This window comes from Styela clava, chromosome 1 (genome assembly GCF_964204865.1).
Source record: "Styela clava chromosome 1, kaStyClav1.hap1.2, whole genome shotgun sequence".
Lineage (NCBI taxonomy): Eukaryota > Metazoa > Chordata > Ascidiacea > Stolidobranchia > Styelidae > Styela > Styela clava.
The window spans coordinates 26,992,155-27,006,062 of NC_135250.1; the positions used below are offsets into that span (position 1 = coordinate 26,992,155).

The 13,908-nt window shown below is 34.3% G+C and overlaps 1 protein-coding gene across 2 annotated transcripts in view; it reads left to right on the forward strand.

The window, feature by feature from the left end:
- Positions 1 to 13,908, forward strand: part of LOC120335121 (uncharacterized) — a 23,087-nt gene continuing 9,179 nt past the window's right edge. For both annotated transcript variants that reach the window (XM_078113090.1, XM_039402616.2), the window contains exons 1-15: positions 1 to 164; positions 946 to 1,056; positions 2,123 to 2,690; positions 3,229 to 3,310; positions 3,756 to 3,837; positions 4,798 to 5,107; positions 7,168 to 7,316; positions 7,825 to 7,931; positions 8,816 to 8,951; positions 9,647 to 9,714; positions 10,173 to 10,347; positions 11,269 to 11,433; positions 12,018 to 12,220; positions 12,859 to 13,040; positions 13,736 to 13,864. In XM_078113090.1, the coding sequence (XP_077969216.1) occupies positions 11 to 164; positions 946 to 1,056; positions 2,123 to 2,690; positions 3,229 to 3,310; positions 3,756 to 3,837; positions 4,798 to 5,107; positions 7,168 to 7,316; positions 7,825 to 7,931; positions 8,816 to 8,951; positions 9,647 to 9,714; positions 10,173 to 10,347; positions 11,269 to 11,433; positions 12,018 to 12,220; positions 12,859 to 13,040; positions 13,736 to 13,864 (2,621 nt within the window). In that variant the 5' untranslated portion in view covers positions 1 to 10. The remainder of the gene's footprint in view (positions 165 to 945; positions 1,057 to 2,122; positions 2,691 to 3,228; positions 3,311 to 3,755; positions 3,838 to 4,797; positions 5,108 to 7,167; positions 7,317 to 7,824; positions 7,932 to 8,815; positions 8,952 to 9,646; positions 9,715 to 10,172; positions 10,348 to 11,268; positions 11,434 to 12,017; positions 12,221 to 12,858; positions 13,041 to 13,735; positions 13,865 to 13,908) is intronic.

The following is a 13,908-nucleotide window of genomic DNA, read 5'->3' on the forward strand; positions in this document are numbered from 1 at the left end:
AATAAGAGTTATGGAAAACAGAACAGTACATGTTACTGGTTTTCCTTCTTCGGTTAATAAAGTGAAATTAAAATTGTTTGTTGAAAACAACATAGGACCTAATATAATAGAAGATGTAGAGAAAAGAGCAGATGCTGCGGTGTTCATATTTAAACATCCTCGTGGTAATTGTTGTTTTTGAGTAATTTTTTATTATTAAGTAATAAATTTGAGTAATTATTTTAAAATTTGTTTAGAAGTTCTCTAATCTTGTTTTGTGAGTTCCCGATGTTTTTTATGATTCGTTCGTCATATTTTCACTTCATGAAAGGCTCTGGTTTAGCAGCCACTAATACATTGGAACATCATTTTCTATATTGACATTCTCTTCCAAAATTATTACACCATTACCGTAGTGGCGGACAAGAAATATGTTTGACATATTTACTAATCTGTGACACCAGAATAATGAGGCTTTTATTCACATTTCTGCATATTGATTTTTGATAGAAAAAATGTAATTTTAATTTCTAAAAATGTTTAATAAAACTCAAAACTGTGATGCCATGCAGGATAATCAGCATTACCATTGCAAGCATGCTTAGAACTTTCAGTACTGGTGAAAACAATCAAATCTTCCATTTTATCTTGCCTTATTTTCGACTGCTCATCTTAGTCTATGAATTATTTTGACGTTGGTTAGTGGGTATGCAGGTTAAAATCTCGAGGGAAATAATTATGATCAAAAAGATTGCTTGACTTCTCGCGGGCACAGTTTATCGCCTCCTCTACCATCAAAACTATGCTTCTAAAACAAATAGCTGGTTATCTATTCTTATACACGGCATGGACTGGTAACTGGAAGGGAGGCCATAGTTATTCATATGATTAAGGCATCTTATCTATTTATTATTTGCACCATATGTAACAATTTATTTGTTTCTAACATTTTTGATATTTATTTAGGTTTGCAAAAATTTCTTAATGCTGGTCTAAATGAATATACCTTTGGAAATGATAGTTACAAGCTTACAGTAATACAGCAACTTACAGAACAATATCCAAGATATGACACAGGTAGGCAGATCAAAAATATATTTATATTTCAGAAGTTAAAAAAACACACAGCATTAGCATGATTATACCAAATTTTGGGATTGAAATGCTGTAATAAGATAAAGTAAATAAATAATATTAAAACGACAACATACAGTAATACAGTATGGAAAGTTCTATATTTCATATGGGAATGGAAACACAGGACTCAAAAGTGCTCCATAGGAGTGCTAGATCTTCCCTTATAACTTGAATATAAATGAAAAAATATATGTACCCTGGGGCTCGTCAAAGATCGTGATAATTCACGAATGCGGTAAAATTGGGTGAAATTCTGGAATACCAATATTGCCAAGCGGGAAATATATATAAACTGTTAAAGTGTCAATCATTATTGTATTTTTTATACGGGGCTTATTTTTTTTGTTTTTTCGAACAAGGCCCGCCTTATACAAGGTGCCACGGATAAATAAAGACATAAAAGAAACTGCTGGTATTGGAATGAGCCAGGGCCTTTCTGGTTCGGCATTGATAATTTATTATATCCTTGGTCCATTGGCGGCATGACATTTGGTATCCAGGCTGGATAGCGACTGTCATAATGGCGACTTCATAATAGCGACGTGATCAAGTGAGCGACTCTCCAAACAGCGACTGTCATAATGGCGACTGCATTAAAACAGCGACTGTTATGATAGCAACTTAACTTTCGGTGCAGAAATGACAAAACAAAGTTAGGGTTAGAGTGTGGGGGATGGCAGGTGTATTGGGGGGGGGGGGCTGTTTTAATGCGGTCGCCATTATGACAGTCGCTCACTTGATTACGTCGCTATTATGAAGTCTCCATTCTGACAGTCGCTATTTGGAACCCGAGCCATGAGATTTGAATATAGGAGGAACGTCTCTTGGGTCTAATGGCTCAACTGCTAGTCCATCGCTCTCGCAAATTTATAACAGGAATGAAAGAATTTCAGGGATCAAAATTGTGCATTTAAAAGATTTAAGAATTCAATCAAGAGTGAATTGTGTTCTAGCATCAGTGTAATAAATTTATTCCAAACACAAATTTATATTATAATGATCACAGGACCCAGACATCAACAAAGGAATCAAAGATACGGTCCAAGAAATGAGGGTTTTAGAAATGAAAGACCTAACCAACCATATCGACAGAATCCAGGCTTTGAAAGAGGTAATGCAAGATATGGAGCAAGAGACGATGGTTATGTATACGCAAGAACTAATCAACCGTATCGACAGAATCCAGGATTCCAAAGAGGTGATCCAAGATATGGAGCAAGGGACAATAATTATGGAAACGAAAGAACTAATCAACCATATCGACAGAATCCAGGATTTGGAGGCAGGGACAATAATTATGGAAACGAGAGAACCGATAAACCATATCGACAGAATCCCGGATTTGGAGGCAGGGACAATAATTATGGAAACGATAGAACCGATCAACCATATCGACAGAATCCAGGATTTGGAGGCAGGGACAATAAATATGGAAACGAAAGAACCGATCAACCGCATAGACAGAATCCAAGATTTGACAGAGGCGATGCAGATCAATGGAGGAGAATTTTATATGTCACTCAGATACCACAGCATTTGTGCAATCATCTAGCTTTCAGTTCACATTTCGAAAGGTAGGACGCTTCTCAGTTTATGAACTTGAACTTTTTTGCACACATTATTTATCTTTGATAAATAAATAAGATTTTTATATTTGTCATGGCGGAGATGAAAGTTAATGAGAAAGCCTGATTATAAAGGTGACTATGGTCACTCATTTGGGTACCAATTTATATTGGGTATTGGAATAGTTAACCAGAAATTCATTTTAGAACCATAAAATATGAGGATAAATGCAAGATTACACTGAAAACCTTTGATCCTTATTTGTACACAAGATTTCATTTATTATTTTTTCTCAAGACAAGGTCACGAGAACTCACTCAGAAATCAAAGGTCATTTTTTCTAAGCAAAGCTACAGGCAAAGCTACCAAAAGCTTCTGACACTACATATTACCTCCCAGTACCACTCCTAGTCAGAAGATAAATTCATAAATCAAGTTTGAAAAATTTGTTCGTGTGTAACAATGGTTTTTTTTGTTTTGTTATTTCTGGTTTTTAAACCTCCACCTGTGTTCCACGCCAACCATACTGTGTCATCATTTTTTTAGGTTTGGACCTCTCGAACATTGCTTGTTCAAACCAAACAGGAGGAATCCTGGATTTCATGGATATGTAACATTTAGAAATCATGTGAGTAATATCTCTGTCTAAGGTGTTTCACATCTTTGCCAAAAACAAGGTTCCAAGCAAGCCATAAATAAGGATCTAGGCAAGGTGTGAATGTTATTCTCAGAGCTTCTGGGCTTTTGAGAGAAAAGGGCCAGCTTCATAGGAAATGAATATCACAGGGCCGCGGGCTGCACTTTTATTTATCATAGCCTTTCTAGTAGTTGCAGGCATGAAAAATCATTGTAACGTCATGAGCATAGATAATAAAATGGACGCTGGGTAAAGGGAATGGAATTACTCGCATGTACCAGAAACTAAATTTAAAACTTGATTCGTGGGCTATGCATCATTCAAAATAGTCTCTTCTCCGTGGGCCGCACAATTATTTCTTGGTGTACGCATTTGGACCGCAGGTTGCACACCCCTGGTTTAGAATACTGGTATCTAATTGATGAATTTTGTTCAGAATGATGCTTGCCGAGCAAGGCATGAAGGAGTAAATGCTGGACCAATGAGTAATCTGAGTATACAATGGGCTGATAGTGAAGGTGATTAGATTGATAATTGTTTTCTAAATTAAGATTATTTTTATATTGCCACTGTAGAACCAAATAAGCTTGTGTCAAAATTTAGGTTTTGAGAAATTTGTATTTTTGTTATAATTCGGTTCCAAAATAAAAATGGACATAGGGCGTCACCTGCAATCAAACGTAAAACAGGTACAGCTTTGAAACTTATACCAAAAGATTGCCGCTTTTCCATTATGACAGAAATTCAAAAAAGCCACATTTTGGTTTTGAAAAAGTCACATGTTTATAATTTTGGTTTCAGCATCCAACTATAAAAATTAGCAATTACCTAAAATCAAAAGTGAAACAGGTACAGCTTTGCGTAGTATGCATATCAAGATGGCGGACACCAGAACGTAGTATGTGTACCAGGTTAGGGTTAGGCCATAATTTTATTCCAATTTACTATATTTCAGTTCTATTACGAGTTCAGGGACTAGCCAAGTGACTCCTGTAGTATTTATTCCTAAAATTATGGCCTAACCCTAACCTGGTACACATACTACATTCCGGTGTCAACCATCTTGGTACACATACTTCAGGAGTACCCAGTTTTGAATACTAGACCAAAATATTGGTGTTTATCCCTAATGACAGTAGATTAAAAAAGTCCATTTCTGAAAAATGTGACATAAGCTAATTTGGTTTTACTCTGGCGATTCCAAGTTTTATTATTATTGTTCTCTAAAAAAAGAGTCAGTTGTAGGACTTGTCAATGTTTAAGTTAAAATACTTTAAATTACATGTAAATTGAAATTAGTGAGAGTAGGCCAAAATCATTGCACAAATCATCTCATGATGCAGTGCTTTTGTTCCAAACAATGTAAACTGGTGGCCTTGGATTTTGAACCCAAGATTTGAAATCTATGATGCCAACTTATTTAAGCCCTATTAATTATTACTATAATTGATCACTATTCTTTCTCTTTTCTTATGCAGGTCCCAAACCTACCCCAAACTTTAATGAACCTGGTCCTGGGCCTCGACGCTCATCAGCCACTTCTGATGATAGCGGTTACTCAACACCAGGCAATCGTGGTCGAAGAAAAAGAAGGCCGAATGCTAACTCTGCTGGAATATCAAGAATGGGCAAAGCACCATCTATGCCAGACTTACGCCCTCCAACACCAAGTAGACCTTTGAATGAAGGCCCTCAACACGCTGTACTTGATCCGATTCAAGAAGAACTTTTCACTGAAACTCATTACTGGAATACATTAAAGAAGATGCCTGAAACTGAAGGATCTATGTGAGTCTTTATTAGAGATGTTATAATATGAAATTTGATTAAGGCAAAATTCAAATTTGATGCAAAAAAGATTTATACTGAAGGATTTAGAATATGAAAGTATTTGTTTTTCATTGAAAGTTTCAATTTTTGATGTGAAGGTAAAACATTGATTGGCAGATGACAAATTTTGATTTTAAAATAAGAAGTCAAATCCGAACCAGTCACAATGACCCGGATTCAGGCTTATTGTATTGCATAGTGATATATAACTGTACTCAAAATTCCAGTGTATGACATAATATTATTTTAAATTGAGTCTTCTTTTATTTTTGTTATACATAATTTAGGTTTCACTTTCATGGCATATCCTAATACGAAATCAAATATGGGTAGCATATGGCAGCATATTTACTTATACTGGTTGTTCATAAAGTCACATTATATATCTTAGTCATATTTGTTTCATTCTAAAATATTTTACTTCATTTAATACACCTTTAGGGGCCAATAAACTATACATAGTATCTATAAATGAACAGTATAAATGAATCTAAAATATTTTATAAAATTATGGAATTCGAATAAGCATTTGTAAAATTTCCCGATAATGATACTATAGTTTCACAAGAGTCTTTATTTGCCAAACTATCTTATGACTCATGTATAAATACAGTTTATTCAAACATAAATCAGCTGGTTTTGTTTACTGTGTGATAACAGCAAGCATAGCCAGCGTTGTGTGTTTGTTCATTACACTGAGTCTTTGTTTAACACCCACGCTTCAGAAATAATTAATAGAACTCAATACTTTATGTCTAGCAAATGAAGGATTAATATTTTTATATCTCGCTTATTCAGGTCTTTTGCTCTGAATAAAGAATTAATTAAACAGCCACTGACTGTTATCTAACAATCTTCTATTTTTTGAAACAAATCATCTTTTCATTTTCGGCATTTTTCACCCAATTTATCACACCGTGGGTGAGGCTGGAACATGGAATTTGAAAATTTAAATTGGGATGTGTAATCTGCTATGCAAAAACATTTGAGTCTATAACCGCTGGGGTATCACACCCTATTTTATGTTTTGTCATGTGTCCCTGAAATCTCTATACCTTTGTTTGTGGTTATTTGTGTATATATAATGTTGCCTTTTGTGTTGGCCAGTGAGTCAAAATTATCAGTAACCATGCCAAATCTATTTGAATCTGTATAACTGAGCCATAACAATGGAATGAATATTTGAAAAAACCACATTACATGAAAATTCAATTTGAATGAGGAAACGTCCAAAGTGATCTTTTATTTATTACTGAGTAGTACTAGGCAGAATATATAAAACTAAATTTTCCATTTTGAACAAATTATTTGATGGTTTATGCTTGATATGGGTAAATTACTATTTGATAAAATGTAATTGTTTATTTATTACATTATTCAATTTAATTTCAATAAATATTCAAAAGGCCCTGCTGTAAAATTTACAAATTTATGTTATAAACTTTTTTTTTTTGAGTTTTGTCTCATCGAATTTGTCTCGAATTTCCCTCTTGTTTTAGTCGTGACACTAGTGACATCTTGATATGTAATCGAAATTAACTTACATTCTAATATATGGTAAATAAAAACATTAGGACGTAACATATTAAGATACGAAAGAATAAGAAATCCCAGATGTGCAGAATTCTGGGAGATAAATATATTTTTATATACGATGTATTTATATGCTCTGTATAACCAGCCACTGCTTGGTATGAGAGCAAGGGAGAAAAAGCAAGACAAAGGATAAAGTTTTTTTTTACAGTATTTGAATGACTTTTGTTCTGAAGAAGTCTTTGAACAAGCAGCCACTGATAGTTAACGAACTATTGTAGTTTGGAAGAACCAGAATCATTCCAGTTTGGCATTGCCTACCCAATTTATCGTACAGTGAATGGGTTGGTCGCGGTGGGATTTAAACTCTCGATTTTTTTAATCTACGATGCCAACATAGTTAATGCAAATGCTTCAACCACAGAGCCATATTGTTCATAGATATAATTTTTTATCTCTTATCTCCTCTATTATCTATTTCACAGATGTGTTCTTGCTCAAAACATTGATCCATCAAAGCACATTGATACAGTGAAAATGCATTTTGAAAATAAGAAACGTTCGAACGGCGGGCCTGTGAAAAGTGTTATCAGAATGATTGATGGATTGCTCATTGTATTTGAGAGTAAAGAAGGTATGTTGATAATTGTGAAATAGAAATATTTATATTTGAAAATATCTTTGCAGCACTTATTATTTTATGATAGACAATAAAATAGTTACTGTATATTCTCACATATACGCCGATCGAGCATATAAGCCGGCTCTCTGAAAACCGGTCTTAAAACGACGATTTTATAAAAATTCGCATATAAGCAGACCCTACGAATCTTACCACGTCGTACACACCTATCACAGTCAGGATATCAAATTGTAAAAAAAATAGTTAACTTCTGACAGAATAAAATAGCGAATACTAATTTTAAGAATGTTTATCTAAATTTTTCTGTAATTTTAGTTTTTTACGAATTTACAACAGTCAGACAAGCCCAATAAGACAGTCTAATCATGTGGTGAACCACGGCCTCTTATCCAGTTACCAATCCTTGTCAGGTGTAGGAATAATTTCACTGTTTTTTTTTTCAGATACATAAAGTTAAAGTCTGTTATATTCTTTCAATTTTTTTTTTATCTTGTTTCAGATTGTGAGTCATGTTCAGGAAAACAAGATCAAAAGTTTGATGGAAAAGACATCTCTATATTTCCTAAATCAATTCCTTCATATTTTGAGCAAACCTTTATCATTGAGGTAACACTATTTTGAATCATCAGATTTACGGTATATGTATTTCTGTTTAATATGCAACGCTATCACAGTCAGGATGAGATTTTTACACTTATCCCAGGGGGAGGGGAGAGAGGAAAAGATTGCTTAATCATATGGCTTACCACAGCTTCTCGTCCAGTCAGCAGTTGAGTGTCGAATTTGGTTAGCCAGTCATTTCAGATGCATGGACAGGATATTGGAAAAAGCCAACGCAAAAAGCCAGCGGTTACTCGAACCACCCTACAACAACAAGGAGTAGTCCTGTTGCACATAATTATCCCCTGTGGGATGCAAACTCGCACAGGGTCATCAGAAGTGTTATAGAAATCTTATTCCTATACCCCTAAGTATCACATTGCACCCCATTCAATGTTCTAAATACTAGAACACAATTTCTACAAAGTACTATTTAGTGGAATGTTTTTATGACTTTTTTCTTATCGCAACTATGCTTATTTCAATTATCCTGCTATACCAAATTCAATACTTCTTTTGAACATGGCCCAACCAACACTGATCTTTGACCCCAGATGAACTATTCTTCTACTTTACCATTTCACAAAATTTTTTGATTCTCATTTTGAAAGTGTTATAGTGAGTTGGGGCTTACAAACTGCTTTATATGCTTCATAACTAATATTTTGATTCAAATTATTTCATTTCAAAGTTCCAATTCTAGCCTAATCTTTCGCAGGTTTTCTGAGACTAATTCTTGATTACCCCTACTACACTTAAAATCCTTAGCCGACAAATTGACCAATGAGTTATGTAATTCATATCAAAATTTCAAAACAGATACAGTAATACAAAATAATATTAAATTATACACGACTCTCATTAAAGTTTTCCATTCATACTATTTACAGGGAGTTGGAGAAGCAACAACACAAGATACTTTGACAATGTACCTTGAAACTAGCTCTACTAATGAAGCGTCGCCTGTATCTTTGAAAAAACAAGATATACAGGGCGTTTATCTCGTAGAATATGGAGATGATTTTGGTGGGTTCAGATTCTCATTTTCAATAAAAATTCACCACATTTTTCGGCAAAAACAAAATAAAATGTTGGCCTAACCCTAACCTGGTACACATACTAGGGGAGTACCTATTTTTCTTGCTATACCTGGTTATGAATATATAGAATAGAATTTTACTATATAGTCCATATCGTTAAATATTATGTAGGCTATTATTTGGGGATAGGATTTTCATATTTATACTTAATTATACAACCTTCTCATTAGCTTACAATTTAGGTCGGGTTCGAGAATAGTTAACCAATTCTTCCAGTTATTCAAGGAGTTTACCATTTCAGAAATACATTTTTGGGTACTTCTGTAGTATGTGTACCATGTTAGGATTAGGCCGTAATTTTATTCTGATTTTCCTTATTGTAGTTCTATTACGAGTTTGGGGACTGTCTGTGTTAGCTAATTGAATATACCCCCTTCCTATAGGCTTCTGTTCATTTACAAATCTTGATGAAAAGTAGGCGAAAAAAATTACTTACCACCATATTGGTACATATATTTCTGGAGCGCCCATTTTTGAGTGACACCTTGTGAGTCTGGAAAATTTGCGCACTCAGAATATTTTTTAAAACAGCTAAAATCCAGAAAAAGTACAATATTTTTTGCATTCCTGAGAAATACCCAAACTCCTTTACACCTAATACTTATTATAACTTTCATACAGATATCAGTGAAAGAGATTCATTTTTGGAAAAAATTAGGAAGAAACCTTTGGAAGACCGGACTTTGAAAGTAAGCTGAAGTTCTTGTATCAATTATTGTTTTATTGATACTGGTATCAAACGATTTTGTTCAGTATGACTACAGTTGATATGGTAACCAGTAAGCAAGTGTTCCATTTGCAATGATTGTGAAAGTCGTACAAACCACTTTCCAGCAATCCTTCTCACGAAATCATCAAGCATAGGATCCAAAGCAGCGAGCCAGCATGTGAAAATAATGTACCACATACTCAAATGGTATATACTAGTGACTCAAACTAATCTCAAATCATAGTCAATTTACTTTAAATCAATGTAGTCATTACAAATGGTTCCTAGTCATTGCTAGTAGCGCCCAGATAATTACTCTTTGTCGCCACAGTGGGGCCAAGGTCCCAGTTTAAGAAACTTTGGTCTGTGCAGTGGCTGAAATATTCCTAAATTTGAACTTTCTTTTATTCCGTGCTTCTTTGCCATTACATTTTTCAGGCTTCAAGGCTTTTAAGAACTGATTGCCTAAAAGCATCAGGAATTCCAGATTCAGTAACAAATGATACAATCAGACTTACGTTTGAGAGTAAGAAAAGAACTGATGGTGGGCCTGTGACAAGAATTGATAGAATTGAAAATCAAATTACTTTGGTCTACTTTGCATCCTATATTGGTAAGTATTGAAATTTAGTGCATCATACTTTTTTCCAATTACCAGATTCGGTATAGGAATAGTTTTTTTCCCATTTTTTTTTCGAGAAGAATTTGCTAAAACCGCAGTCAGATGTGCTCATTCAAAACTAGAAGAGACTGATCTCAGAGTAAAGTTATGGATGGCCACTAAAATGATACATGCAAGACTTTTATCCAGTTGGTAAGGTTTTTTCTCCAAGAGAATTTGCTAAAACCACAGTCCGGTGTACCCATTCAGAACTAGGGGAGACTGATCTCTGAGCAAAGTCACAGGCAGCCATTAAAATGACCATAGCTACTGAAACTGTTACTAATAACAAATATCTACCACACCCTAAAATTGACCCCCCCCCCCCAGTAACTTGAAAAGCTGGGGAACATCATACTGTCGCCAACTATGGGGTTTTACAAATACTAATTTTTTTATTCACTATAACATTAGCCGCCACTTGAAAGCGGAACATGAATGAAAGCACCAATAAATATGACTCAATTGAAAGCATATCAAGTATGACTCAGCAGGTAGAACGGTACTAAGTATGTGTACCAGGTTAGGGTTAGGTCATAATTTAATTCCGATTTTCCTTATTTTAGTTCTATCGCGAGTTCGGGGACTGTCTGTGTTAGCCAAGTGAGTATATCCCCTGCTTATAGGTTTCAGTCCCTTTACACAACTTGATGTAAAGTAAGCGAACAAAATTAGTTACCTCCATATTGGTACACATACCGGTACTTCTAGAGCGCCGGTAAAACACTGTTGTCACTGTCATTACACAGACACAACAAAGTTGAAAATAAACTGAATTATGCCAATATAAATGACCAGTGACCACAATTACTACATTCATTCTACAGTCGCCAATTTTGACAAAAAAATTAAAATTTCTGTTAAACTCTTTAGATACTGCTCGAGTGTGTAGAAGATTCAAAAAACCTAGTTCTGAATCAATTATTATTGGTCAACATCCTGTTGAAGTTGAATTATATTTTCATTCACTCTCAAATCTACATAAAAGTGTTGAAAAAAGTGAAAACGGGAAAAATCTACGAAAAGGTGGCAAAAAAGGTAAAAAATAAGATTGGATTTTTTATGTTTATTTATTTTGTTTGAGAGGCGAAAGACAGTGAAGTGGCTTAATCATATGGCAGACTGAGAGGAAAGAGGGGTAAGCTGGCTCTCATCCAGTTACCAATCTATGTCGGGTATGGTAATAGGTAATCAGTTATTCATTTATCTGTGTGGGCTTCATGGTGGAGGAAGTCATAATTGACCAGCAGTTACATGAACCATCTCACGAAGGTGAGAAGTCTAGCAATCCTATTGTCCATAATTGTTTCTCATGGTACTTTGCCTTCACATCCCCTTTAAACATTTAGAATAATGCACCAAACATCAAGTTTCATTATATATTTTCTTCAATGTCCATAGACTACAGATGATCCCCATCGGTACTTTCTTTTTTATAACTTTTGTTAGAAACAAGACCCTTTCTGCCCAATGCATTATACCTTCGGTTAGTTGGTGATCATGGGAGTAACCTGCGATGCCAACACATCTTAGTTTGTCGCTTCAACTTCTATGCCCATAATATTTTCCCGAAGCATGACTTTTTAATATTCACCCATTCATTCCTTTTCATTTCAATTCAGATCCACCCAAGCCCATCCCAAGACCTCGAAAAAATGGAACACTGAACTCTTACATTTACAAACCTGAATGTCATGAAAAAGTTTTCTTTTTCATCCGACAAACTCAGGTTGACAAGATGAGAAACATTTTCAAAGATTTGGCAAATGTTGAATTGTATTATTCTGTAAAAAAGGGAAAATCTGTTAAGTTTGTTCCAGAAAAGGTATTTATTGTTTTATTTTTGATTTTTAAGACATTAAAAGTTCTGTACAAGTAGCTACTGGTGTGTAAAGGGCTACTACTATTTTGGAAAAGAGCAGAATGTTTCCAATTCCCTCCCAACCCGATTTATTACATAATCTTGTGTGAGATTGTTGGCTTGAATTTCAAATAAGAGACCTTAATTTGCAATGCTATTAAAGTTATTAAGTCCAGACCACTACTCGGTCATCTGCTGCCTATTATTCAAACTAGATATGAGAAAATACACATATACTTTTGCGAGAATTTGACTCAGACTTGAATCTTAAACTTATACCAACAACTTTTCAGATGACCAGAAAAAGTTTCCAAGCCTGTTTATATCTAAGTTTAATTCGATCAGAATGTCCTGAATTTGTATTTGAATTTTGTTTTATACCTCTAGATCGGTGATATTAACATCAAATATAGACAATCAGCCACTGCTTTTCATTATTTATTCAAGCATCAATCCTCTTTTAGTGCCACTCTTTATTTGTTTGAGTCATTAATTTCAGTCATCAGTTTGACTCATAATATGACGTCATTGAATCATCCATTTTTGGTCAGTCTGTTTTGATTGGTCATTTAAGGTAAATATGGTCATTTTTCTTTTTACAGGATCCGGGCATGAACACCCAAGATGGATTCGATGCCAAATGCAAAACAAGATTTGGTGATTTCATTACCAAGTTTTCAACTTTGACTCAAACATTTGACAAAGAGAAATTAAGCAAAGCTAGATCACTCAATGTTTGTCCGTATTTGAGTAAATCAGAAACTAAGAATGATATCAACATCAGGTTAGTGGTCATTTGACTTTTCTGTTTAAGACATTAATTGGAATATTTTTATTTAAAAAAACCTAAAATTACAATGACGTAGTGATACGGTAAACCAGGTTTTCATTGGATTAATGTTTATTCTTTGTATCGAAATTCGAATTCACCCTGTAGACAAGGGGCCACTAAACAATTTTGATCATACAAAAATCATTTTGGTGTGACCTTTGCCTCCCAATTTATTGCAAACCGGATGGCTTCAAAGCTTCAACTTTAAGATAACTCCAATACTTCAATTACTAGCCAGGGTTGTTCAAACTAGACTCTCAGCCCCCTAGTGAGGCATAGAGCAGTGGGCCCACAAGCAATTCATGGTGACAACCTTAATTCAAAGTAAATTGAAGCCAATTTGTTCAACTTTTAAACTGTGATGCATTCATTTTTTTTTACTTTTGTTGATATCTTTTTATCATTAAACATACAACAAAAGCAAAATTTGGGGCCAAGAATGTTGATTATTTGGAAGGAGATCACAAGACATGGATGTTTAAGAACTGTACTAGACCATCTCGCACACATGTGATAATTTTATATACAAACAGGGTGATAATCAATATTGTGAGCAAGTTCATAGTAGATGACATAATGAATTATCGTTTTTAAATACCTATTTTATTTGTGACTAAATTCTTGTTTTCATGTCTTCAATTTAATAGATGGCTACTCTATCAACCAACAGTAACTGTAACAGGATTAAAAGATTCTGTTGATAAAATAATGAATGAAATTGAAACTTCCATCAATTCAACTGTTGCTGAAATGTCAGTTAATGAAGAACAATTCAGGTGAATATTTGTTTTAGTTGAATGTTCATTTGCGGCGTACATTT